This window comes from Odocoileus virginianus, chromosome 29, assembly GCF_023699985.2.
Source record: "Odocoileus virginianus isolate 20LAN1187 ecotype Illinois chromosome 29, Ovbor_1.2, whole genome shotgun sequence".
Taxonomy (NCBI): Eukaryota; Metazoa; Chordata; class Mammalia; order Artiodactyla; family Cervidae; genus Odocoileus; species Odocoileus virginianus.
Window position 1 is genome coordinate 29,133,318 of NC_069702.1, and position 25,274 is coordinate 29,158,591.

The window sequence follows — 25,274 nt, forward strand, 5'->3', positions numbered from 1 at the left end:
TGGATTATACATATATATATATAGAACCCTCATCTTGACCTACTTTCTTAATAGAACCTACTTCTAAGCAGAAACAATCCAAAAATTTCTTGAAAAATTTCCCAGTTACTGCTGATAACTGCAGTTAAATACCACCTATAATACTCTGTCCTACTTCACTAATGGAAACACAAGATGCTAAATGCCTAAACGCTATCAGATCTCTTCTGACCAGCTCAGAATTTCACCAGGTCTCCTCCTAGACCAACCTACAGGAACAAGAAAAGCATCATCTCCAGAGACATTATACTTTAGAGGCTAGCATCCCAGCATCGCTCCACCCATATCCATTTGCCCTAAGACCTTCAAACTTGTCTTTCCCAAGGCCACGGGAGGGAGGCAGAGAGAGGCACCAGCCACCCAGGGGGAACTCACTGAGAGGTTTCAGGATGCTGCTGCTGGACTCATCCGCATTCTCCACATCTGACTTGTCAGAATAGTTCTCAGAGATTCTCTCCTTTTCCTTCTTTTCTCGATGGCCTGTCTTTCTCTTGTGACGTCTCCTTCTCCGGTAGCTCTTTGGCACATGGACCCCAATGTAGATGGTGTGGTGGCCTGAGGAAGGAACACAAATCACCAGTCATTTCAAACCACAGTCTCGGCTGCACGGAAATCACACAAGACCTGGAGGTCAGGAAAAAAAAAATGTCCATAAATTCAACATTACCATTTCACATTTGACAAACTGGAAAAATAAAACTGCCTTCCAATTTTCATTGAACTGGATTGTAACTCAACCTGTTGGCTGGCACCAGGATTCGGTGAGGGCATGCTCTAATTCTATCTAGATAGACTCTTTTTTGTTTAGGCAAGTCAAAGGATATTGACCTAGAAATCAGGAATCCTTGATTCTGGTCAAACTTCTGCCATCAATGAGCTATCTGACCTTGAGAATGTCCCTTAACCATTCTGGGCCTCAGTTTCTTCATTTATATAATGAAGCTCTTAAACTGGGTAATCTTTAAGAGTCCTCTCCAGTGCCAACTTTCCTGGAGCCTGTGATTATACTGAATGAGTGATGAAAGAGGAGTTATTGGAAAAAGAGGGGGAAAAGACCTAACTCAAAGTTCAAAAAGTCATTCTGTGGGTATAAGGTTTTACACTAAAACTTTTTTTACCCAATCAGCAGAATAGAGACTTAGAACTGGGACAAACTAAGAAAAAATAAGACATACTTAGAGAGAAAATTTTAGAAATACTCAAATGTTCACACTAGGAAACAGCTAAAACGAATGTCAGCTACAGCGCCATTCTCATTTTTCTTTTTTCGTTTGCAAAAGTTTCTAAAAACCGGTTGTTGCTGTGATAAAAATAAACCCAGCCCAGTAAAGATTGCCTTGAAGAGAAGGGCATGAGGAAAAAAGATTGTGAGATGCTTTTAGTTTTCGAGATGGAAGGAACTGCAATACTGACAAGTGGCATTATTTTTACAAAATCTGATAAGACAGGGAAAAAAGGTACTCAAAGCTCTACAGCTTTTTTTTTTCCATTGGAAAACTTTTACTTTCACTTTATATGCAGTCTAACTTCTGAATGTGGGAACCACCATTTCGGAAGTAATGTGAAAACTTCTTTTCTTTTTGAATTGTAAATGGGAATTGCAAAAAAAGATGAGATTATCTAGGGATTTCCTCCACATTCTGGAATTATTCCTAAATGACCACTGCATAGCACCAAAGACAGTAAATATCACACACTCATATGCAAGACACACACACACACATACAAGACACACACACACATACACAAATACCATGAATTCCTTTCCACTGTCACTCACCAGGCACATCTAAAAGCACTGTAATTGGCAGGGGTGTTCCCTTAAACTGGAAGTATTAAAACAATCACATCAAGAAAGATGTTCCAACCAAGAATGCAGAACCCCATGTGAATGAATAAGCAGTGAAAAAAAAAAAATCTGATACTTGGAATGAAGTTTGAGGCATCTATATAAAACATGAAGTCCCTGCCCCCAACACATACACAGACACACAAACACCCAGACACACACGCCAACTCAACTACTAAAAAGCACAGTGAAATTCTCCCTGCAGAACGTGGTGCCAATGAGAAATTTATCATGTCTAACCACTTACAAGCAAATTGTTCTCATGGGAAAGCTATATTATACTAGGAAGTAGGAAATGTCTAAAAAACAATGTGAATTAAGAAACAGTGTCAATTGTTTCCTGCGCTCCAGTTATTGAGGGAGTCCTGAAGCTTTATCTCAAGTCACACAATCTATGTAAGCAAAGCATCCAGTTTCTTTAGTAAATCAAACACTGAAAACTTGGTTGCCTTGGGTCAGGAAATAGGAAAACATCATGAAAAATGTTAAGAAGTCAAAGAAAAAATTTTAACCTGTCACATTAACTATTTTCTTATTAAAGAATGGTAACTAAGCAAAAAGAAAAAAAATAGTAATTAAACTGCATGAGTCAAATTGATGTTAAATGTGTTTTTTTTAATATATTTAGCCAAATCTGCATAGTATATACCAACCACAAAAGTGGTTCCTTTTAAGACATTTCCAATTCCAGACATTTTTATCAGCTTTATTAAGGTACAGTTCTTCACATGCCACAAAATTCACTCATTTTAAGAGTTTATCTTTCTACTTTAATCTCTAACAAGTCTGAGAGTTTTCTGGAATAAAAACTAGTATTTTATAAAGTAAAAGAAAAGGAGAGTATATATTGAATGATTTTTAGCATATTTACAGAGAGCTGTGCACCCATCGCCATAATCCAATTTCAGAACCTGTCTACCGATCAACACACACCCCTCATGCTCATCCACAATCACTCTCTGTTCCCACTCCCATCTCTTATTACCTCTCAGGCATCTTTTATGCTGTCAGGGATGGGCTCCAGGAAGCTACAATTCTCTGGTACCCACAGGCTATGAACTTTTGCGGGACCCCTTACAGCATAGTAAAATAGAATATGCTTTGGGTAAGGAAGCTCTCTCCTTCCAAGAGTGGCCAGAGGAAAACATCACTGAGCTGAGTAATTCAAAAGCAAAGCATCAGGGAACTCAAACAGAGGCTCCGTATCAATGGAGAGGGGTGGGATGGGGAGGGAGATGGGAGGGAGGTTCAAAAGGAAGGGGGTATTATGTATACCTATGGCTGAGTCATGTTGAAGTTTGACAGAAAACAGCAAAATTCTGTAAAGCAATTATCCTTCAATAAAAAAATAAATAATTTTTTTTTTAAAGGCAAAGCATCCTCCTTTTCCTCTCAGACATTACTAGTGACTAAATGCTCCTTTTCTGTCTTTGTTCAGATAAAGGAAAAGGCATAGAGTCCCAAGGTTAAACAAACCTTTAGGACCTAAGGAACAGTGTCTCTGTTTCAGCGATTAGTTCTCAACCTCTTTTCATTTCAGCTTCTTTGCCCACCAGAAGAGAGGAAGGCAGCATCACTTTGGAGTAGGGGAAAGGCATGCTTTCTCAAAATGATGACCAAATATTTTTATAAGCTGTATATGCTAGTACCAAACATACCAAAAGTAAAATGAGCTGGAATGAAAGCATTCTTACCACCCCCACAAAATACCTGTCTTGAGGATCAATAGAAGCAGCGTTACTGATTTTTTTTTAAACGCTATCACTAATAAGAATATCATAGCTGATCTCAATATTTATTTTCATTAAAATATCTTTACCTGTTTCAGAGATGTGCCATGAAGACTGATGGCTATTTTTAAAATTACAAGTCACCAAATGACAGCAAGCTCTTAGAAAAGCCATAGAGGTGGATGATATAGTATTAATTTAAGTGTAAAATGAAAAGGGGAAACTTGATAGACAAGCCTTCCAATTCAGCAGGAGTCTACAAAACAGTAAGATGCTCGGAGAATCAGGGATAGCTACCTGTTTAACTTATGAGGGAATAAGTTTTAGGCTCAAAAGAAAAGAATTCTCCCCTAGTGAGTGAAAGCCTCTCAGTCATGTCCAACTCTTTGCAACCCCATGGTATAGTCCATGGAATTCTCCAGGCCAGGATACTGGAGTGGGTAGCCTTTCCCATCTCCAGGGGATCTTCCCAACCCAGGGATTGAACTTGGGTCTCTCGCATTGCAGGCAGATTCTTTACCAGCCGAGCCACCAGCGAGGCCCAAGAATGCTGGAGTGGAAAGCCTATCCCTTCTCTGGCGGATCTTCCCAACCCAGGAATCGAACTGAGATCTCCTGCATTGCAGGTGGATTCTTTACCAGCTAAGCTACCAAATGTCAGTAAAGACTGCTTCCAAAGATAATGTAAAAAGAAGAAGGAGCAAAGAAATTTAATAGCTATAATTCATAAGGAGGCGGTGATTGGTTTAAATGTTATTAAAATAAAGGTTACATTCTTGCTACTCAAAATTTTGTAGAGTAGAACTACTAGAATCTACGTTTGACAGTGTTCACTTAGGTGTGAGTCAAAGGGCACTCAGTCCTAGATTTGGCAGGGCCTCAGTATCACGTGTTCAAATAAATACCCTGCATACCTTTCTGTGACAGATGGTGCAAGTTCTCAACAAACTCTAAATATCTTGCGAATATCTCACAGTCCATCCCTAGCCAGTACTCCTGGGAAGAAAACAGCTTTTCTGGTAATCTCTGGCCTTTGGAAATTATCACTAGGTGATCCATGTTTCTTCCCGTCTTCACATGCTCCACCCTCGGGGGCAAGCAGAAGTCCTGAGACGCTGTCATGTTCATTTCTCCCAATTACTAAAATATTCCTACACTAACGGCGTTGAGAGTTGCTATTGTGATCTGAGGCCACCAGAGAACTCTTACACTTAATAACTGTAGTCATTTAAGTGAAAGAGGCTTCCACAGATACCCACTTCACTACCAAAGATGATTTAGGACTTTGAAGAACAAAACCCATCAAGTGAGTCAAGCTAAAATTTCTGTAGAGAACAGAGTGGTTAACAATATATGCCTCTCTATGCAACACAGATCATCAGCTCCTTTAGGAAACATGAATGAGTGAGGAAGTGAAAGTTGCTCAGTTGTGCCAACGCTTTGCGACTCCATGAACTATACAGTCCATGGAATTCTCCAGGCCAGAATACTGGAGTGGCTAGACTTTCCCGTCTCCAGGGGATCTTCCCAACCCAGAGACTGAACCCAGATCTCCCACATTGGAGGTAGATTCTTTACCAGCTGAGTCTCCACAGAAGCCCTTAGGAAACATGGTACGATGTTTATATACATACAGATGAAAGAAGCCACTTACGGAATTCTTACAAATGTGCCAGGTTGTGGCTGGTCTCCTCTTTCTACTACCTCATGCCATCCTCACCACTGCATGAATTAAGTGAACGACAGAGGATGAGATGGTTAGATAGCATCACTGACTCAATGGACATGAATTTGTGCAAACTCTGAGTGACCATGGAAGACAGAGGAGCCTGGCAGGCTACAGTCCATGGGGTAGCAAAGAGTTGGACACGACTTAGCGACTGAACAACAAAAACATCGCCATTGTACAGGCAAAGAAACCAAGGTTCAGGGAAGTCAAGGATACTGTCACCAGCTAACTCATAAAATTCTACAGAAAAGGGACTTTCCTGATTGTCCAATGGTCAAGACTCTCAGCTCCCAATGCAGGGACCCGAGCTTCGACCTCTGGTTGGAGAACTAAGATCCCACATGCTGCAAAGCATGAACAAAAAAAAAAATTAATTAAAAAAAAAATATTAATCTCTTTTTAAAAATCCCTCAGGAGAAATATCTCCGAGGTCTCAACATTAAAAATAGTGAGTGCTTCACCACTGCTTTGGTGGTGCTTTGTCTGTTTTTAGGGGGCTTTTTTGTGATAGACACTATATTTATACTATCTTATAACTGATGTTTCCTTTCTCAAGTTGACAGCTAGAAATAGAAGAGACAAATCTCAGGCCAACCTGCAATGGGTAGACAGTTTTGTGACATGCATTTTAAACACTAACCTCACTCTTCCAACTTTTCAATAGTTATTTCCCCTTCGCGTTGAAACTTTTTAGAATAAGGCAGTGTATAAATATTTTTTAAAACCTGAGATGTCAGTACCAGGGGTAGAGGCTGGGGATGGCTGTGGGGGAATGTAGATTTCCAACCAGAGAATTAATCGATCCTTGGTGGTCCTTTAAGTACACAGTGATCCTTGGTGGTCCTTTAAGTACAAAGAAATCTACAAGTCTAAATCTTTGTCCAGAAATCTACCTTCCCCCAAGGCCACCCCACCCCCCGCCAGCCCCAGTCTCCTACAGAACATCACTAATTAAATTCTGAAGGATGTTCCCAATTTGATTTTTATCCACATTGTTCCTCTTTCTATAATCAATGGGATTTCTGTTTTCTCTGGTTCAAAGCAAAGATTCTATAACACTTGGGAATTTACATCGTTCTTTCAGAACTAATCACCAATATTCCCCAAACATAAGTTAAATACTGCCTTCCTTGGCTTATCTAAAGTAACCTGGTCTTATGCCAAGGTGCCTGAAACTTGTTGTAGCTATTACCAAGAAGGATATAGGGGAAGGAGACAAATTAAAGAGACATTTATTATTTCTTTTTAATTATGAAAAGAAAAATGTTGGAAGAGGAGGCAGAGACCCTGGATGTGGGATAGAGTATCTAAAAGATGCTGGAAAGACTTTATATCTTGTACCAAAATGCATCTCAAAGGTATTTTGGAAGTGCAGGCATAAGAAACCTTACAGAGAATCATAGTATCAAGTCTAGATGCCCTCTAGAGAGGTTGTGTGTTTAGCACTTTATATAATAAGAAACAGATCAGTCTGTCTAATCCTAAATACTTCAATAAAGGAAATACAAGTAACTCATTAATGCTTTACCCACAGACCCATAAGAGTGTCCGTAACCAGTTCTATTAAGATATGGTCAATGCAACATGGCTAATTTACTTCAGCATAAATACCAGTTCATGAAAAGAAAACTCACTTTGAAAGGCATGTTATAATTTTGCATTTAACAGGGGGTAAGTCAGCCCCTTTGGTTAGATGTTTGCTTGACAGTCCACAAAACAGATCCCACTACTCAAGACAAGGGATCATTTCTATTCCTGTATTTTGGATAGCGTCAACTTTTCACACAGAAAAAAAAAAAAATAATGCACGTGTTTCTTAATAGATTATTGCATGCTACATATGTAATTTATTTACAGGCCATTCTGAGTGCTGATTAGTAATCTATTTTAATATTAATGCTACCAATTACACTTAGGAGCAGGCATGCAAGCGAATAAGTAGTCAGAGTGATGAAAAACAGGGAAATACTTTTCTTCCCACTGAAATGACATGGGACTTTTGTCCACTGAAAACCTCCCAGAAATTCTTAAGGCAGCTTGAGGTTCCCCAAGCAAGACTGATAAGAAATCTCAGCTTGTTACCTGGTATTTACTGAGCAGAGTACTTTTAATATTTAATATTTGATGATGAAAATGATAACAATCTCGAGGCAAAACAAACAGCACAAGGAAAAGTTCTCAAAGGGGAGTTGAGCTTATGGTAACTTAGCTAAACTCTTATCTTAAAGAACAAGCTAAAGCTCAGAAAATTTTGGCACCTGCTTTACAAGTGCTCATTTTTAGCAAAGTAGTTCTAATCAAAGTCTTTAGGTAGGTGGGCTACAGTCCATGGGGTTGCAAAGAGTTGGACACAACTGAGCGACAAAGCATAGCGCAGCAAAGGTGAGGAACCTATGACCACACACTGAAGCTATCCTTTCATTACAGCTTCCATTACGGCTGATTCCAGAGGCTAAAACTGACCAGCGCTGTATAAAATCTGAATGAGTGAATATTTTTAAAGAAATACAGCTTTCTTATATTTAGTGATCATCCATTATTTGAAAATATCTAGGCCACAACGACAATTTAAAGGCACTACGGGAGCCAACCTTGATGAATAAACAGGACTAAAAATCATGTTATCTTTTATAAACTGCAGCTCCTGAAGTGCTTTACAATCTCTAAAACACTGCTTCTCCAAAGTAATTTTAATTCTGCTCTAGCAAAACCTCTTTTGGCACTAATGGTAAAGAATCTGCCTGCCAACACAGGGGATGTAACAGACTAGGTTCAATCCCTAGATGGGGAAGATGTCCTGGAGAAGAGAATGGCAACCCACTCCAGTACTCTTGCCTGGAGAATCCCATGGACAGAGGAGCTTTGTGGGCTATCCAGTCCATGGGGTCACAAAGAGTCGGACATGACAGAAGCTACTTAGCACACACACACACAGTTTTAAAGTATAATCTATATTTATACCTATATCTATATATATTTATGGGGTTTTCCTGGTGGCTCAGACAATAAAGAATCCACCTGTAATGAGGGAGACCTGGGTTCGACCCCCAGATTGGGAAGATCCCCTGGAAAAGGGAACGGCTACCCACTCCAGTATTCTTGCCTAGAGAATTTCATGGACAGAAGAGCTCGGCGGGCTACAGTCCATGGGGTGGCAAAGAGTCAAGACACGACTGAGCAGCTAACATTTTTTAACACATTTATATTGAGATGTGTGTGTGTGTGTGTGTGTGTGTATATATATATATGTATATGTATGTATATAATATATAAAAATCTCTACATAGAGAGAGGGCTAAGTATCATTTTTATGGACAATCCAAATCCGATATGTCAATAAAATATCCTTCATTGTGTATAGAGCACAAAGATGCACAGCAAATGCTGTTCTTATCTCTCCCTCCTATTCCCAAAGGGGGGAAAGAAAGCCCTATTTCTCTTCCTTCCCACCCACCTTGAGCCCTGATAATAACTTGTGAACACCCTCTGTTCTCCAGAGAAGGTACTCCAGAGCACTCCCTCAGAGCACTCCCCCTGGGCAAGACCAAAAAATCCAACTTTAGATCAAGGCTCCTGGAGAAGGAAATGGCAACCCACTCCAGTATTCTTGCCTGGAACATCCCATGGACAGAGGAGCCTGGTGGGCTACAGTCCATGGGGTCGCAAAGAGTGGGACACTTTCACTTTTAGATCAAGGCTAACTCACCCCTCAGTTAGCTGTCTAGTCATTACGCAGAGTTTAACTATGCAGCAGAGGCAACCGCTTCCATAACCTCAGTCTGCCCTACCCCTGCCAGGAGCCAGTATCAGGCCATGCCCACCCTGCTGTGGGAGGGTCTCCCCACAGCTTTCACACTGTGGGTGCCAACCCCCAGGGCTCAGGTCTGTCGTCCTTTTTACTTGACAGCACAGAGGAGAGTGGATTCAAAAGGCCTGGAAGGTCAGAGCCAGCCAGGGCAGTGCCAAGAGGAACCACCTAACAGGAAAAGATGAACCCTTGACTCCTCCTGACACCCCAGAACCCTGAAAGAGCTGGAGAATTTTAATGTGCAATACACATGCAGTCAGACAAAATCCACCTGTGAGCCAAACGCAGAGAACTGACAGTTTCCATTATCTCTCTTGTGGTCACCACTTGCACAACTGAATGGCAAGTAGGGCTGGAAGAGAGAAAACAAAGGCTAATCCAATGGTCATTGATAACCGGATTTGCAATTGCAGCCAGAGAGGCAGCTTAGACAGACACATAAATGCACACATTCACACTCTCTTTCTAACCACATTGTCCGTCTGCGACTCTATTCTGCCTTCCCTTTTAGCATTAGCCTAAGCCCTGCTGGGCAATAGGAAGAGTAGACTTAGTCACTATAGACAGATAATCCACTATATAGTCAATGCACTCACAGCTAATCAGGTATTAAACATCTAATATTAGTTCACATAATTCCCTCCTCTCACACACCTGTACATTGGTAAATGAGATTTGGATCATGCAGTGGGGAGTGGGGGGCTGATTGGGGGGGCTAAAACAATGACCAAGAAATAGAGAAAGTGCTACAAATGACTCAAACTAGCATAGTTAAGCCCGATCCCAGAATCGTCACGACTGTGATTTCCCATATGCACCCATAAAAACAGGACAACATTCACTGACACAGCAGCACATAATCACACTTTTAGAACTGAAATGACCTTAAATATCACCCGATTAAACCTCTTCATGCACCAGTGAACCAAGTAAAGCTAAATAGCTAATGAGCAGAGGCTGGGACTCTTGGAGCTCCTGGTTATAGGCTTCCTTTCTCACTTCCCCACTACCATGGTACCTACACTCCACCCTACCCCCTATAATCCACTGTCTGCAAAATACAGCCAAGTGGGGAGAAAAAAGATTAAGCTTTCAACTTAGCAGCTACAAAAGAGGACAAAACAGGCTCAGGAATTCTCTGAAAATGTGTCTTATTATCACAGAATGACAAGTTTAAATCTACAACCCTTAGCTCTGTAAACTGCCCCAGAATATGAAGACACTCGCAGACACCCGTCCTCCCAAGAGCACCTGTGGTCATGCAAACAACAAGGCCAGCCAGGCTTACATCTGCTTTCTCTTGCACCTTTTCACAAGCTCTCCCAACACCTTTTATTCTTCTCCATCCAGTTCTTCCTACTCCCTGCTCTTCCAGGCGCTCCTTCCAGCTCTCACCCAGCTTCCTTTCCAAGATGGAAAGGGATCAGACCTCAAGCACACATTTTTGGAAGGAGCACTGCCCTGGTAAAGCTAAGAAGTCTGGCTCCTTGTCCAAGGGTTCCAAATTACCATCGGCGTTACTGCAAGCAAATCACTTTACCTTCTCCAGGGCTCGTCTCTCCATCGGTAAGGTAAGAACACTAAGCTACGTTTTCTCAAAGATCCTTTTGAACTCTAAAAATTCTATAATAATTCCAAGGATTTTAATTGGTGAAGTGTAATAAAGCACATAAGGGAAAGGCTAAACGCTTTTCTATTATTTCTCAAAGTCCCTCCACAACTACTTACGATGGTAGTTTTCTCTTTGGGCATTCTTCAATCTCCTCTGATTTGACTCTTTCCTGACAATGCCGCCTAGACTGCTAAAAGCTACCAATCACCCTTTTTCTGCCAAATCTACCAGTTACTTTTCGCTCCTCATCTACTTGATTCCAGGCAGCACTCAACACTGTCCATCACTTGCTCCTCGTTGAAAACAGTCTTCTCTTGGCCTCAGAAGACTTCTAGGATTGCTCCTTCTCAAACGTTGGCATCAAAGAACAGACCAGTCCTCCTCCCACCCTCTTCTCTTCCTTCGGTAATGTCATCCATTCACGTGGCTTTATTTCTTAACATTTTGTTTGGGGGATTTTTAAAAAATATTTATTTATTTATCAGTTTATTTGGCTGTGCCAGGTCTTCACTGCAACATGTGGGATCTAGTTCCCCGACTAGGAATCGAATGCAGGCCCCCTGTACTGGTAGCAAGGAGTCTTAGCCACTGGACCAGCAAAGGAAGTCCCCCTCTGGCTTCAAATACTAGCTAGCTCCCTGGGATTCCCCAACTTCTTTCCCCATCCCCGTCCTTTCTTTTTAGCTCCAGCTTGTGTGGCCAAGTACCTGCTTTAGATTTCTACTGGATGTCTCACAGGGGTCTGAAAGTCAAAAAACTGAATGCCTACCGTCCTTCACTACCATTCCTCCAGTGTCCCTCATCACAAATGGCATGTAAGTCCCCAAACTGCTCAAAGCAGAAATCCAAAAGTAATCACCCTCCACCCGCACATCTGTCCATCAGCAAGTGCTGGCACTTCAACCCATCTGTTTTGTCCCAGGTTAAACCCTAAAATCATCTCTCAGTTGAATCTTAGCAACAGTCTCCCCACTTTTATCTTTGTCCTCTTGGGGTGCTTTCTCCACCCATCAGCCAAAGAGATGTTTTTTAAAATGCAAATTTTGTCTTGTCACTTTCCTGCTTACAACACTCTGTAGTGGCCCCCCAGTGCACACTAAATGAATCCTAAATCTTTAGCAAAAGTCATGAATTATCTGGGTTCCATCCACTTTTGGCCACTCTCTCCTGGTTCATGTGGTCCAGCTGCATGGACCTTATTTTCACTTCTCAAACAGGCCTTCTTACCCCTGGGCCTTCACGCATGCTGGTTTGGGAGGTTTCCCTCCTCTTGACCTAGATAACCCTCTTCAGCCTTTAGGTCTCAAGTTAACATCACTCTATAGGAGAGACATATCTTGATCTCCATGTAAACTCACCCACAGGCATGATATACTCTCTAAATTATCATATCAACCAACTTTGTGTCCTTAAATGATGATGAGTTCATTTGATGACACATTATTACTGACCTAATTGGAATATGTTATCACTTTCAGTAATACTGGAAAAGCAACATATTTGAGCTTATATATCAGCAAGTGTTCTTACTATTTTTATAAGCTAAAAAAAATTAATAAAAGCATTGTCCATCAAAGTTAATGAGAAGAGTTAATGAAAGTCACTCGGTCGTGTCCGACTCTTTGCAACCCCATGGACTATATAGTCCATGGAATTCTCCAGGCCAGAATACTGGAGTGGGCAGCTGTTCCCTTCTCCAGGGGATCTTCTCAACCGAGGGATCGAATCCAGGTCTCCCGCATTGCAGGCGGATTCTTTGCCAGCTGAACCACAAGGGAAGAGAAGAGTTAACACAGATAATAATCAGCTAACTTGCTGATTACCGGATATCAGTACTAGCTTTAGTCGGAAAGTACTCTGCAGTCAAAGTAAGCACTTGAGAAAGTGTTAAACACAAAAGTAAATCACAGGCAAGGACTAGATCCAAAGAAGTTAACACATTTAAATTCACAGGGTTCATTCTGGGGATTTCAAATTAGTTTCCTTATACCCCTAGCAAAACTAGGAGACAAGGAAGTACCAATGCTATTTCTTTGCACGAAAATCTGCGATTCAGAAATGAAGTAATTGGACAATGGCTTACTGCAAATGTCAAAGTATTTTTCTGGTATTATCCAAGAATCCTTTGAGCATCTCTAGTAGGTGGAGAAGAAGACAGGTTATTAACTGCACTCTGCATGAAGGAAACACAACCACACAAACATGATCAGCCTCATGTCACCCAGAAAGACAGGGCACAGCCAAGAACAGAAATACGTCCTGAGACTCCTGGTTGTCCACCACATTCTCTAACCCACAATACAGACTGGATTAAAGTACCTCAAACACCAGACGCTGACTGAATTCGCCAAATACATGTATCCATTGGATTGAACTGTGTGCTTTCATTCTATACCCAAGACACTGCCTTTATCTTTCAGCCGGTGTAGAATCACATCACAAATGTAATGATCAGCTGGAGGGCAGGGTTGTGACTTAACTAACTCATAAACTGTGTGACTCTGGCCCTCTCAAGCTGGTACGTTGCTGACTTCACTAAAATTCAGACACTCCTTTTGACTTCCAGAAGGTCTGGCCTCGTCAAAGGCATTGAGTAACCCACCATCAAGAGGGAGTAAAACCATGCCCCGAGAGGTTTGAGTCCGCTCTTCTTTCAAAGTCAACAGAGCATCAAGAAAGGCGAAGATGTCGGATGTAGCAAGCACTTAGGATGGCTGCCTTCTAACTCTAACTCTTGGTAAAGGTAAAAGCGACTCATCAGATTTAAAAGCCTTTGCAGCTATTCAGGGAAGGGAGTTATTTAAGTCGCCTCTACTAATGATTCAATGGGTGTCACTCACCACCCTCCTTCCCTCACCTTCATCCCACCTGGCGATCAGCAGCGTCAGAGGCACAATATTTGGAGCCTCCCGTGAACTCCTTCCATGGGCAGGCTCTCACCTCAGTCCCCTATGTGCTATCAGCCAAAAAGGTGAAATGAGCCAGAACAAAACCAAATCCCATCAGCATGCCCCCTTCAGCAACGGGAGAGCTTCCACTGAGCCTTATTCAGTTTTATTCTATTCTTACTCTACCCTCCCTTATCAAACCCAATTTTCAATTCCCAATGACTTTGAATCTTATAATGATAAAAATGGGGAAACAGCTCAGGTTTGAACACTTAGTATTATTTCTATACTATTGCATAACCACATTGAATTGGCACCTAAATTATATAACAGCCAGTAGAGAACAGAATTATTCTAGTTCATGCTGTATATGGGGAAAGGAAAAAAAGAAAAATATATATATACTGTGTTTGTGTGTGTTACACATATAATAAACACTTGAATCCTCCTCATTGGTAGGAAATTACCACACACTTAAATCTGCTTTCCAGAAGGGTAACTTTGCAGGCCTTATTATAATGGGCACACATTTGTACTTTACCCTGTATGCAAGTATAGTTAGTATATCTTTTCTTGGAAGAGGAGACAATTTCACAAATTAGAGGTACTGCTTATTGGAGCAATCTAACCATGGAAACCAGATCTCACACCCAGAGCCTAAAGGGAATCAGAACGTGTTCAAAGAGAAATAGGCAGCAGGCCTCAGGAAAATTCTCTTGACCTTCCTGGCTTGCCTCTTCCAAAACAAGAAGCAGTAGGTAAGTATGGTTATTAGGAAGGCAAGGGATAGATGTTGGTAAAGATGAATTAAGAAAACAATGGGTTCAGGATGGAGGGGACACATATGCCTACAGCTGATTCATACTGATGTATGACAAAAACCATCATAATATCATAAAGTAATTATCTTCCAATTAAAATAAATAAATAAAATTTTAAAAAAGAAAGTAACAAACATTTTGGTAGTTCAAATTTTTTTGAATGTTAATCACTGAAGACCATTGGTGAGGCTGTATCAATTAGAAAGCAAAAGAATAAGACAGTGATACAGTCTAAAGTAGACTTCCCCAACGGCTCAACAGTAAAGAATCCACCTGCAATGCAGGAGCCTCAGGAAATGTGGGTTCAATCTCTGGGTCAGGAAGATCCCCTGGAGAAAGGCATGGCAACCCACTCCAGTATTCTCGCCTGGAGAATCCCATGGACAGAGGAGCCTGGCAGGCTACAGTCCATAGGGTCGCAAAGAGCTGACCACAACTGAAGCAACTTAGCATGCACACACACACTGTATAAAGTACTCCTATGCCTAATGCCAAGGACAGCAGCAGCACCGTCCCTGGTTGTTATTAAAGCAGTTCTATGGTGAATGATGTGTTTGATTCTCATTGTGCAGAACTGAGAAATTCAAAATCCAAACTTTAAGTTTTGTTCTTCATTCATGCAATGCTTCAGCAATATAGCAAGTTTTAAACTTTTATTCCCAAGCTTGTTTAGTCACTCTGCCTTAACAACACACGATTGATACAAATGATAGAGACTCCTCAAAATAAATATGAAACAATTCGTCTCAAAAATATGAGCAGATACAAAGCTTCAAGAAAGAAACTCAACTGTAGACAAAATTTGCTGCAAGTGTATTATTTCAGAATTTCTGGATCCTTGGAAAACATGACTCAAGTACCAAGTTCAACTCTGCAAACTTCTTGCCATAAAAGAATGTAGTCACCTAGGACAGAAAGTGGCTTCCAGAAGGCTTTAGCCCATACTGTACTGCCAGGGAATTCTCTATAACTGGAAAACTCTGAGAAGGCATGTCTGATTCTTGCTTCCAAACCCCATGGATTATCATCTGATTTCCTTGAAGCTCAAGAAATCTATACACAAATACTTAACTTCAGTGACACAGAAGGAGGTGTCAGAGAGCTGGGTGCTGCCTGCTTTAGGACCTCTGGCAGGCTTCCAGCTGAGGCCATGATGAGAAAGAAGCAGGGCACTGGGAAAGGCCTGTGTGGGTTCAATGTGCTCTGGGAACCCAAGCTACTTATTAAGTGTCAACCCTTAAAACACCTGACCACACTTCCTCCAAGCTCTCCAACATGTGGATATATTGTTTCTTTTAAGAAGGCTTTTCCTTCAGCAATATTTGCCCAAGTATTTCCTCTGTACACACTGTTTTCTGGGCAATTACAGAGAACAGGAGAGAGGAGGTCAGCAAAATGCAACCCGACACTTAACATGCAGCGCTCAGAATAGCGCTGACCCCAACCAGCCCCTCCCTTCCCATCTCCTTCCTTCCCATCCACTAGATTCTCATTCACTCCTTCTTGGCAATTACGATTTTTGACCATTGTAATTATTAACAAATGTCCACCAGGCCCCGCCTTTTCTTTAGAATACTACCTCCTCCAATACACATAAATATATCATCACAGTATCCTCCAGTGAAAAATAAGTTTAAGTCATTATGATTTCATGTCTGTAAAATGTTGAGATCTTGACCTCCCAAAACACAAAAGTCACCAGTTCATCACTTCAGTCTCTCTCTTCAAAATACAAAGCAAAAGAAGGAAAAAGAATATGGTGGATGTGTTTATGGGGCTTCTTTTTCTTATCAGTATAAATGATGTACATATAACAATGATCTTTGCAAAATCAAGTAGGATTAATAGCAAGCACTAGGATCATTAGAGACTATATCATCTCATTTGACTAAGAGAAGAAAAACAGATTTCTAACTGAAAATTTAAACAAAGGCTTTAGAGAACTATATAAATTAATTCTATGAATGCTTCATTTGGTTTATTTACACATTCATTTCTTCACTCTTTCAACAAATATTTAGTGACTACTTTGTTCCTGACCCTGTCCTACTTTTTTACTTTTATTTCCCTAAAAATAACCTTCCTGTAAATTCCAGGAATTTTCAACAACACTCTCTTAATGTCCAACAGTAGACCTGGGAATTTGTAGAATTATTCTTCCATTTGGACAGATGGGAGCGCATTTCCTCTTGGACTGGGTTTTGAGCGGAAGAGGAAAACCACTACAATATATCATAATGGATTTGAGAGCACTGATCAAACTTCAGAAACGCAGACCAGTTTCAGCCAATATTGTATTTCTGTACTTTATGTTTCCTGAGTCACGGCTTAGGACTGATGTTAAGAAAAGGGCCCCTCGTCATGAAGTCAGAGTGGCCAAGGCTTGCTGGGGAGTTACCTAGCCTTGCAGAGCCAAGGCCTTATCTCAAAGGATAAGGTGGAGCTTGATCTCTTCCCCCTATTGCGAAATATGAGAATATTAAGTAATCTGTTTATATCATACAGACCCAAAACCCTGGCTGACTTTTTAAAGGATAAAATATCCATAGAATTTCCTGCTCTTTAGAAAAAGCTACCTGGGATCTTCCTCTCTCAACCTTGGTTCACCCAACAAAATTTGCCCATTTCCCCTAAGTGTGTTTGAAATGAAAAATCAGTCTTGTTCCTCAGAGTGGGCATTTCTGGGTCCCCCTGAAAAGCAAGGAGATCAAACCAGTCAATCCTAAAGGAAATCAACCCTGAACATGCATTGGAAGGACTGAAGCTGAAGCTCCAATACTTTGGCCACCTGATGCAGAGCTGACTCACTGGAAAAGACCCTGATGCTGAGAAAGATTGAAGGCAGAAGGAGAAGGCGGCGACAGAGGATGAGATGGGTTGGATGGCATCACTGACCCAATGGACATGAGTTTGAGCAAACTCAGGAAGACAGTGAATGACAGGGAAGCCTGGAGCGCTGCAGTCCATGGGGTCACAAAGAGCTGGACCTGACTTAGCGACTGAACAACAACTGGTAACGTCAATTTGTCATTTAACAGACCAATTCTACAGGAATGCCTGGGCTGGAGCTGGAACCTCTGGGTATAAACACAAACATGGTATCTGAAATGTTACAAATTTTAAATGAGTTTACCCACAGTAACCACTCTATGCCAAAAATGTTAGCTTCAACAAACACACTGTAAGGTAACCACTGAAAGAGCAGACATGCAAGCTTCTCTTTATTTTAAAAATTAAAATTGACACCGAGTTTCCTTTCTCAAGAGTATCTTTTTAAACCATTATTATAAATGTACAAGAGGCCTGCATGCTAAGTCGCTTCAGTCATATGTGACTCCATATCCTATGGACTGTAGCCCGCCAGGCTCCTCTGTCCATGGGGTTCTCCAGGCAAGAATACTGGAGTGGGTTGCCAGGCCCTCCTCCAGGGAATCTTCCTGACCCAGGGATCAAACCCGTGTCTCTTTTGTCTCCTGCACTGGCAAGAGGGTTCTTCACCACTGGCATCACCCAGGAAGCCCGGTTTATCAGGCAAACTACATGAAAAAGAGCTTTAGATCTTTAAACTTATCCCACATAGATAAATTCACTATTTAAACAGAAGATGCCTCCTCTTCTGATTCACTCTATTCCTGGCGAGTTTGCAGCTGATGGTTTTCTATTGAGTTTTTAGAATGCAGATGAAGTGTCATGCCACCCTCTGAGAGTAAAGTTGAACCAGGTGAATTGAGGGTGTGGTTGAAAGTCTCAGACTGTCTACCCTTCTCAGAACTACAACATTAGAAAGAACTATGAAGCAGCATTTGACTCTTTTTGCCTTCAAGCTGAGATGAATCCAATCATCCCAAATTGAGTGACCTTAGAAAAAATTTTAAAGCATAATCACATCAAAATAACCAGAGTTACTGGAGGTCACCCTAATACTTGTTTAATGGGAGTGCATCTTATTAGTGCAAATTACTTTAAAAAACAAAGTTTTATTTTAAGTTCACTTTTGCCAAGGGTGCTGCAATATACCTCAATCATAGTTATTCCAGAAACAAGAGAAATACTGTTTGGGTAAAAGGAAATATGTTTGATAACAGAAATGCTAGGTGTTCCAGCTCCTTGCTGTTTGAATTTCTGATACTTAAAATAGAGCACTTACTTCGGACATAAATGTACCAGAAACTCAGCTACTTCACAACAAAAATAAGTCTTCTTTCCTTTAAGAACACTCTTCTCCATGCAATTAAAAATATGAGACAGACTTATGTCCTTGAGGAAAATAATCCCATCAAAATCCTGATCAGAGGTATTGACAGTCAAATCAATTGTATCTTCATTCTCAACCACTGGAATCATGGTAAGCCATTCAAACCCATCTCCATTTCAAGTTCTTTACACTGTCACCTAGAGTTACTGTAAAATTTAAGTGCTACCACCCTCACCAGATGAAGCCAGGTGAGAAAATGGTAAGGTCAACTGGGAAGGCACTGAATTAGAAACAGTACTTCCTAATTATATTTCATGACCTGTACTGTAAGGACCCCACACTGTTGGATGCCTCCCCCAAATCATGGCCATAAGCAGTCATCCTACATAGTCTCAGCATTCAACAACAGCAACCAGCTAAACAGGCTTTGAAAGAAATGTAACCAACCCACACTCCACTCAACATGAAAGATTATCATTAAAATAGAAGTTTCACCAGAATAGGAAAATACACAAAATCCACATAGCAAGGTGAATCACCACAAAGCCAATCAATTTCACAGATATTTTGATCATCCTTGTCTTTTTTGGTTTGTCCTTAAAGAAATCTATCTACAGATTTGTGTGCTATTCATTACATTGCTGTCTTAATTTTCTGCTTGAAAAATCAAGGGGAAAACTGCAGGAAATAAACGTCTTAGTCAAAGTGTTAAGAAACCCATGTATAATATCCTGCTCCAGTAAAGTGCTGTCAATCCTACAGATATTACAAACTCAAGAAGTGATTAACATCTCCTGAGAACTTAGCTACAGGGTTATTCTCAAGGAACATACACACACACAGAGTACATGTCATCCCCAAACTCTCACTGATTTTTCTACTTTAATTGCTCTGAAATGATCAGATATTTGCTCAGTCCTACAGTGTTTCTTATAGTTATCTTCTATGACTTTAAGATTCTTCTCTCCTCTTTGACACTGGGACAGTGACAGAATCACCACAATGGAGACTTAGCATCAAGGGTTACAAGAATCTTAAGACAAATGTTTTACTATTTTGCTTTCACTAGCTTGGCATTTTCCCACAGTCATGCTGTAAAAGTGCAAGGAACCCGTAAAACAATAAGAACAAAAATATTGTGGTTTCCTTTTTCCTAAGAAACATAGGCATCAACTTCTAATTAGTCAGTCTCAAGAGCGTACATGCGGGAAGTGGGAAGGTGGGGGTGCAGGGAACCCCCCCCTCCAACACCACACAATCAGAAGAAACACACCAAGGAGACCTAATGGCCACATTATTCAAACTACCCCAGGTGGCACAAGAGCATCACTTGCCTGGAATCTGGTACTGAGTCTGGTTGAAGAATCATTCCAAAACACACAGCACCCACCCTCTTTACCCAACCCCACCACCTCTCTGATCCCAGTCTTTAGTAGGCATTAAGTAATTTACCAAACAGTACCAATCAGACTACGGAGTTTTCCAAATACATATGAATTCACTCTCGGGTGATTTTAAAGGCTAGAATTTATGATGTGGTTAACCAGTAAGTTTTACTAAACTTTAGGAATACTATCTAAAACCTTGCTTATTTTTAAAACTGTCATTATAAATGTTAGTAATACCCTGTATATCTGTGATGCCTTCGCATACTTATTTTAATAACTATTAATTAAACCCTGCCTTCTCACTATCAAATAAGTAAGATTATTCCCATATTACTGATAAGTCAAGAGACAAGAGAAGAGAAAGCATACTGAAAGCCCCATGGTACCAGCTAAAATTTAACCCTTCTTTGGTTTTTAACTGGCACTGGGGAAGATTAGCAAAAGAGCTACTTGGGGATTCTAAGTGAAAAAAAAAAAATACTTGTCCATCTTTTCCTAACAGAGATGCATCTGTAATTACCACTCTTTATATCCTCAGCTTAGACCCATGCTTCTTGCAGCAATGGTATCATTCTCTGTCTGTAACATCTGCTTCTCTATCCTGCAGGCTACAAGGAAGAGATTAGAAGATACTGCCAAATATATCTATATAAAACTAGCAGCCTCCTTAAATTAGTCATTGGATGGTGGTTCATATAATCTGGCAAAATATTTATTTTTGACAGAGCAGCACAGTTAACATAGAAACCTGCTTCAAAGTCAGACCTTTATTTCTTGTTGTTACCTAGGCAGGACCAAACTGATTCAGATTCTGACAGTCCAGGGAAGTTCTTAGAATTACTTTCTGTGCTGAAGCAAAATGTGGAGATGAAATGAAACTCCAGGGATCAGCTTGGGTTTTTTAACTTCAAAATTATAAGATATATGCCACGTATGGGTGCTGTTATCTACAAAGACCTATGTATACAAATACAGACTTCCCCAGGCCCATCCAACTCACCTTCTACTTCTTCTTCATCACACACGTGCTTAAGGAAGGAAGCCCCTCTGTCCAGGACAGCTTCATCCTCCATCCTATAGTAATAAAAAAGAAAGAAAGAATGCTCAGACTTCTCCTGGAGGGAGCCACCGGACGAAGCCCAGCTTCTGGGCAGGTGAACCTGCAAGCTGCTGCTCATGGTAACAGGGCAGAGTCCCTCTTCCTTCGGCGTCTGCTGCTCCTTCACTCCTTCAGCTCCTCTCATCGGGTGCTTCAGAATATGCCGGTCCCACATAGCTTCCGTTCTAACCTCGACAGGGCCCCCGCAGGGACAGGTAAGAGAAAAGCATCTCAATCCTGGAGGCTGGATGTTGGGGGTTCTCCCCTTTGGGATCTGCCCCCAAAACAAAAAAAGATGAAAAGAAAAAAAAAATACCAAGAGAGGAAGTGTGGTGTGCCTGGAGTGCTCGTGATGGTCGTTTGTGGAAATCCAGCTTCAGTGCTTAGCTCTTTAAACACCCACTGCATAAAAATGTATACCCTCACACACACACACACACACATGCACACCCACCCACACACAGAAAGCGACAGGGAGTTAGACTACTGCACAGTGGGAGCCTAGCTTCCAGCCAGCCTCTTAATACCAGCACAGCCCAGTATTCTCTGTCGAGTGGCAAGCTTTGAGTCACATGTTGGCCTTACGGAAATCTGACATCTGAGGATTATCCAGCAACCCCGGCTTCGGCAACAGTCACATATACATGCCGCCCATTCATTCATTTTCCACATTCTTAACACACGTCTCTGTCTATGTATATCTGTCCTGTTAACTCTTCCCTGAGGGGCATGAAGTGCTGCATTTTGTAACCATATTATACTGTCCCCCTGTCTCCTTACATAATAGGATCTACTCTGCAATTTCCTAGGCTAAATAAGACCTCAGGATCCATCCAAGTAATGACAGCGTTTGTACGGCCTCCCAACGCCAAATGTGTCTCTGGTTTATAGAACGAGGTAAGGCTGATTTCCATATTCGGTGACTCCTTCTCATTGCATCAACTTTGACATACAGAATTCCATGAACTCTATTTATAGTGAAAGCAGAAAGAACTCTCAAATTGTTCAAATGCTGCTACTGTCGTACCGGCCTAGAAACAAAGAACTTTCTCTGGGGACAGCTGCTCGATGTCATACCATGCATGAGCCCCGCCAGAGGACCAAATGTTCACTCTGTATTCTGTTCATCCAGTTATGTGCTCGGGCACTGAATACTGCAGGTCTGTTTTCCATATTGTCTTTGTAACTTATTCTTGTGCTTCCCATATTTGTTATCATCGATATGAAATGCACTGAATTCACTTTTTCTTCCTTTCTATTTCAGGAGCACACAGCAACCATCTGAGCTTAAAAAGTCAGAAATTTGGTGTCAGGAAGACACCAGTTTAAAAAGCTTATTCATACCTGTATCACCTGGAGCAAAGTATCCAAATTTTTAAGCCTCAGCTTTTCCATCTAGGAAACTGGAGGTAATAATATCAACTATGTGGGATTGCTTTGAAGTTAAAATCAGGTAACACACATGAAAAGCACTCAGTTTTATGCCTAGCACCTATCACATGTTTAATAAAGTTATGTTTCTTTCCTGTCTTCTTTCCTTTTTTCTTTTTTGCCTAATCTTGGTTGGTGGACAATGGCATAAAGAAGCTCATTACTGTGGAAAGTTGAAGAACCTTCTCTTCTTGAATATGGCTCTTACACACAGAAGTTCATCTTTTCCTTTTCTATACTCAAACTAAAAATATAAACCTAAATGCAAACAGGAAATGGGTCAGCAAGCAGGATCACAGTAAAACAGAAAATGCCACGAAGACTTGAGAGGTCAAATCAGTTACCAGCCTCCATGAGCCTCTGTTTTCCATGAAAATTAAATCATCCAACATACTCACCAATTCAGCAAATATTTATTTAGTGTCTGCTACGTTCCTGCCACTATTGGAACTGGTACTCTTGGAGGGAGAGGAACACATCTTTGAATAAGGCAGGCAAAATGCCTCAGAAGCTAATAATAAATAGATGAACAAGATAATCTTAGATATGATTAAGTGTGATGCAGTAAAAAAAGTAATAAGGTAGTGGGCTACTTAGCATTAGGTGATTCAGATGTGGCTTCTGAAGAGGTGACATTTGAGCAGAGGAAAAATGATAGGAAGGAACCAGACATTTAACAAGCTGGGGGCAGAATATTCCAAGCAAAAGGAATAGCAATGCAAAGGCCCTAAAGGAGGAAGAAGTTTAGCATGTTTCAGGAACAGAGTGCGGCCAGAAAGACTGGACAGAGGGATGGAAGGTCACTGGGAAGTAACAATGTGGAGGGAATCAGGGCCACCCAGGCCACGGTAAGAAATTAGAATTTTAGGTGTTATGGCAGCCCCTGAAGAGTTTTCAGATGGAAAGGGACTTGACCTGCTTTGTCTTTTAAAAGACCACTCTGGCTGTTATATAAAAAATTCATGCATGCGAGTTAAGTCACTTCAGTCGTATCCAACTCATTGCGACCCCATGGACTGTAGCCCACCAGGCTCCTCTGTCCGTGGAATTTTCCAGGCAAGAATACTAGAGTGGGTTGCCGTTTTCTCCTCTAGGGGATCTTCCCAACCCAAGGATGGAAACTGCATCTCTTAAGTCTCCAGGTATCTCAGGAGCCCAGGGAAGACTACAGGAAAAACATGTTTTAGAGAAGGAATCAAGAGTTCTTTTCTGGAAAGGTTATGGTTGAGATGCTCATTATATATTAAAAAGGAACTGTCGGGCACACAACTAGAGGTCAGAGTCTGGAGCTCAGGAGCCGAGGGCTGGGGATAAAAATTGGGAATCAATGAATAAAGCTGGTGTCTGAAGCTATTACTAGATGATATCATCCAGGAAGAAAATGCAGAAATAGAGAGGCTGACCTAAGACCAAGTGCCAGGCATGCCGGGCATGCCAACATTTACAAGCACAGCAGAGGAACAAAAGCAGTCAATGAGGTAAGAGGAAAACCAGGAAACAGTGATGTCAAGGAAGCTGAGAAAAGAGAGTGCTGCTACTGAGAGGCTGAGAAAGAATCAGAATAGAAAGGGGTTTGGCCAGAGGGAGGCCATTGGTGATGATGACCAAAGCACTTGAAACATACCATACACAGTGCTAGACACACAGAGACAGCATTCAATCATCTCCTTTTCCCTTTCCTGACATCCTCCATTCATTCACTAGTGAATATTTGCTTAGTACCTACTAGGAGCCCTTCTGGGAACTGGACATACAGTGATGAGCAAGACAGACAAAGGCTCTAGTGTAATTACATCCGCCTTCTTGAAGACGTCCCCTAGCAATCTGAGGGCTGATCCAAAGAGCAAGAACCCACCAGTAATACAGCATTTGTAGACCTAGATAAAGATGACAGGTTAATGGAGAAATCTCCTTAAAAGACCCTGGAAACACAACAAAATACTGGATCCTATGCTACCGCATTTATACTCCTAGTACTTACGATCTCCCCCTCAGGAAACAAAGAGTGGTGCAGCCCACATTTCTTCTCAAAGTGCACGCTTTCTGGTCCTATAAACCTACAGAATCCAACACAACCTCCTGTAGTCATTTCTGCACCCCTACCATTAACCAAGCTGGTCCCAAAGCCATTTACTAACTTTTCACACATTTCCTAAATGAAAAGGTTAGCCTTTGCACCTAAGCTCGTCCCCAAATCGCACACAACAAGCAAAGCAGAAGTGAAGGAAGTAAGCAGTAACAACTGAAGGAGATCGGACAAGCTCTAATGCCGGAATCACTGCCTAGGCAGAGAAAACCATCCAGCCTGACTGAAGCCCTGTCCGCAGGCTCCGGGTTAGAGGGAGCATGATGGCAGGGGCATTCTTTGGCTCTTTGATACATATTTCACATTCCCTCCAAGACTATACATAGCAAGTAACTAGAAACCTACTTCTTTCTGGTGGACAATGCGGAGCATCTGTAAGCACCCTCGTCCCTGTAAAAAGTGCAAAGGAAAACGCAAACTGAAAATACAGAACCTGCATGCCCAGAGCAGCCCTTTCCTCGTCAAGAGCAAGTGCAGCCCGGCACATCTGCGCTTTGACACAGGGTCCAGGGATTTGATAGCTTTCTTCCATCTTTACACCACAAGTGTCTATTGTTGGGGTTCATGCACCCCCCACCCCAGACCAAATCCTCTCAGCA

General features: G+C 41.4%; 1 protein-coding gene across 6 annotated transcripts in view; it reads right to left on the reverse strand.

Annotated features, from left to right (window-relative positions):
* Positions 1-25,274, reverse strand: part of SLC4A4 (solute carrier family 4 member 4) — a 422,503-nt gene that overhangs the window by 281,882 nt on the left and 115,347 nt on the right. For 2 of the 6 annotated variants that reach the window (XM_070458312.1, XM_070458313.1), the window contains exons 2-3: positions 21,060-21,133; positions 415-594 (exon numbers count right to left, since the gene is read on the reverse strand). In XM_070458312.1, coding sequence (XP_070314413.1) covers positions 415-594; positions 21,060-21,133 — 254 coding nt within the window. Of the gene's footprint in view, positions 1-414; positions 595-21,059; positions 21,134-21,474; positions 21,629-25,274 lie in introns of those variants that run through there. The other 4 variants (XM_070458310.1, XM_020905823.2, XM_070458311.1 and 1 more) reach the window with 4 other exon arrangements.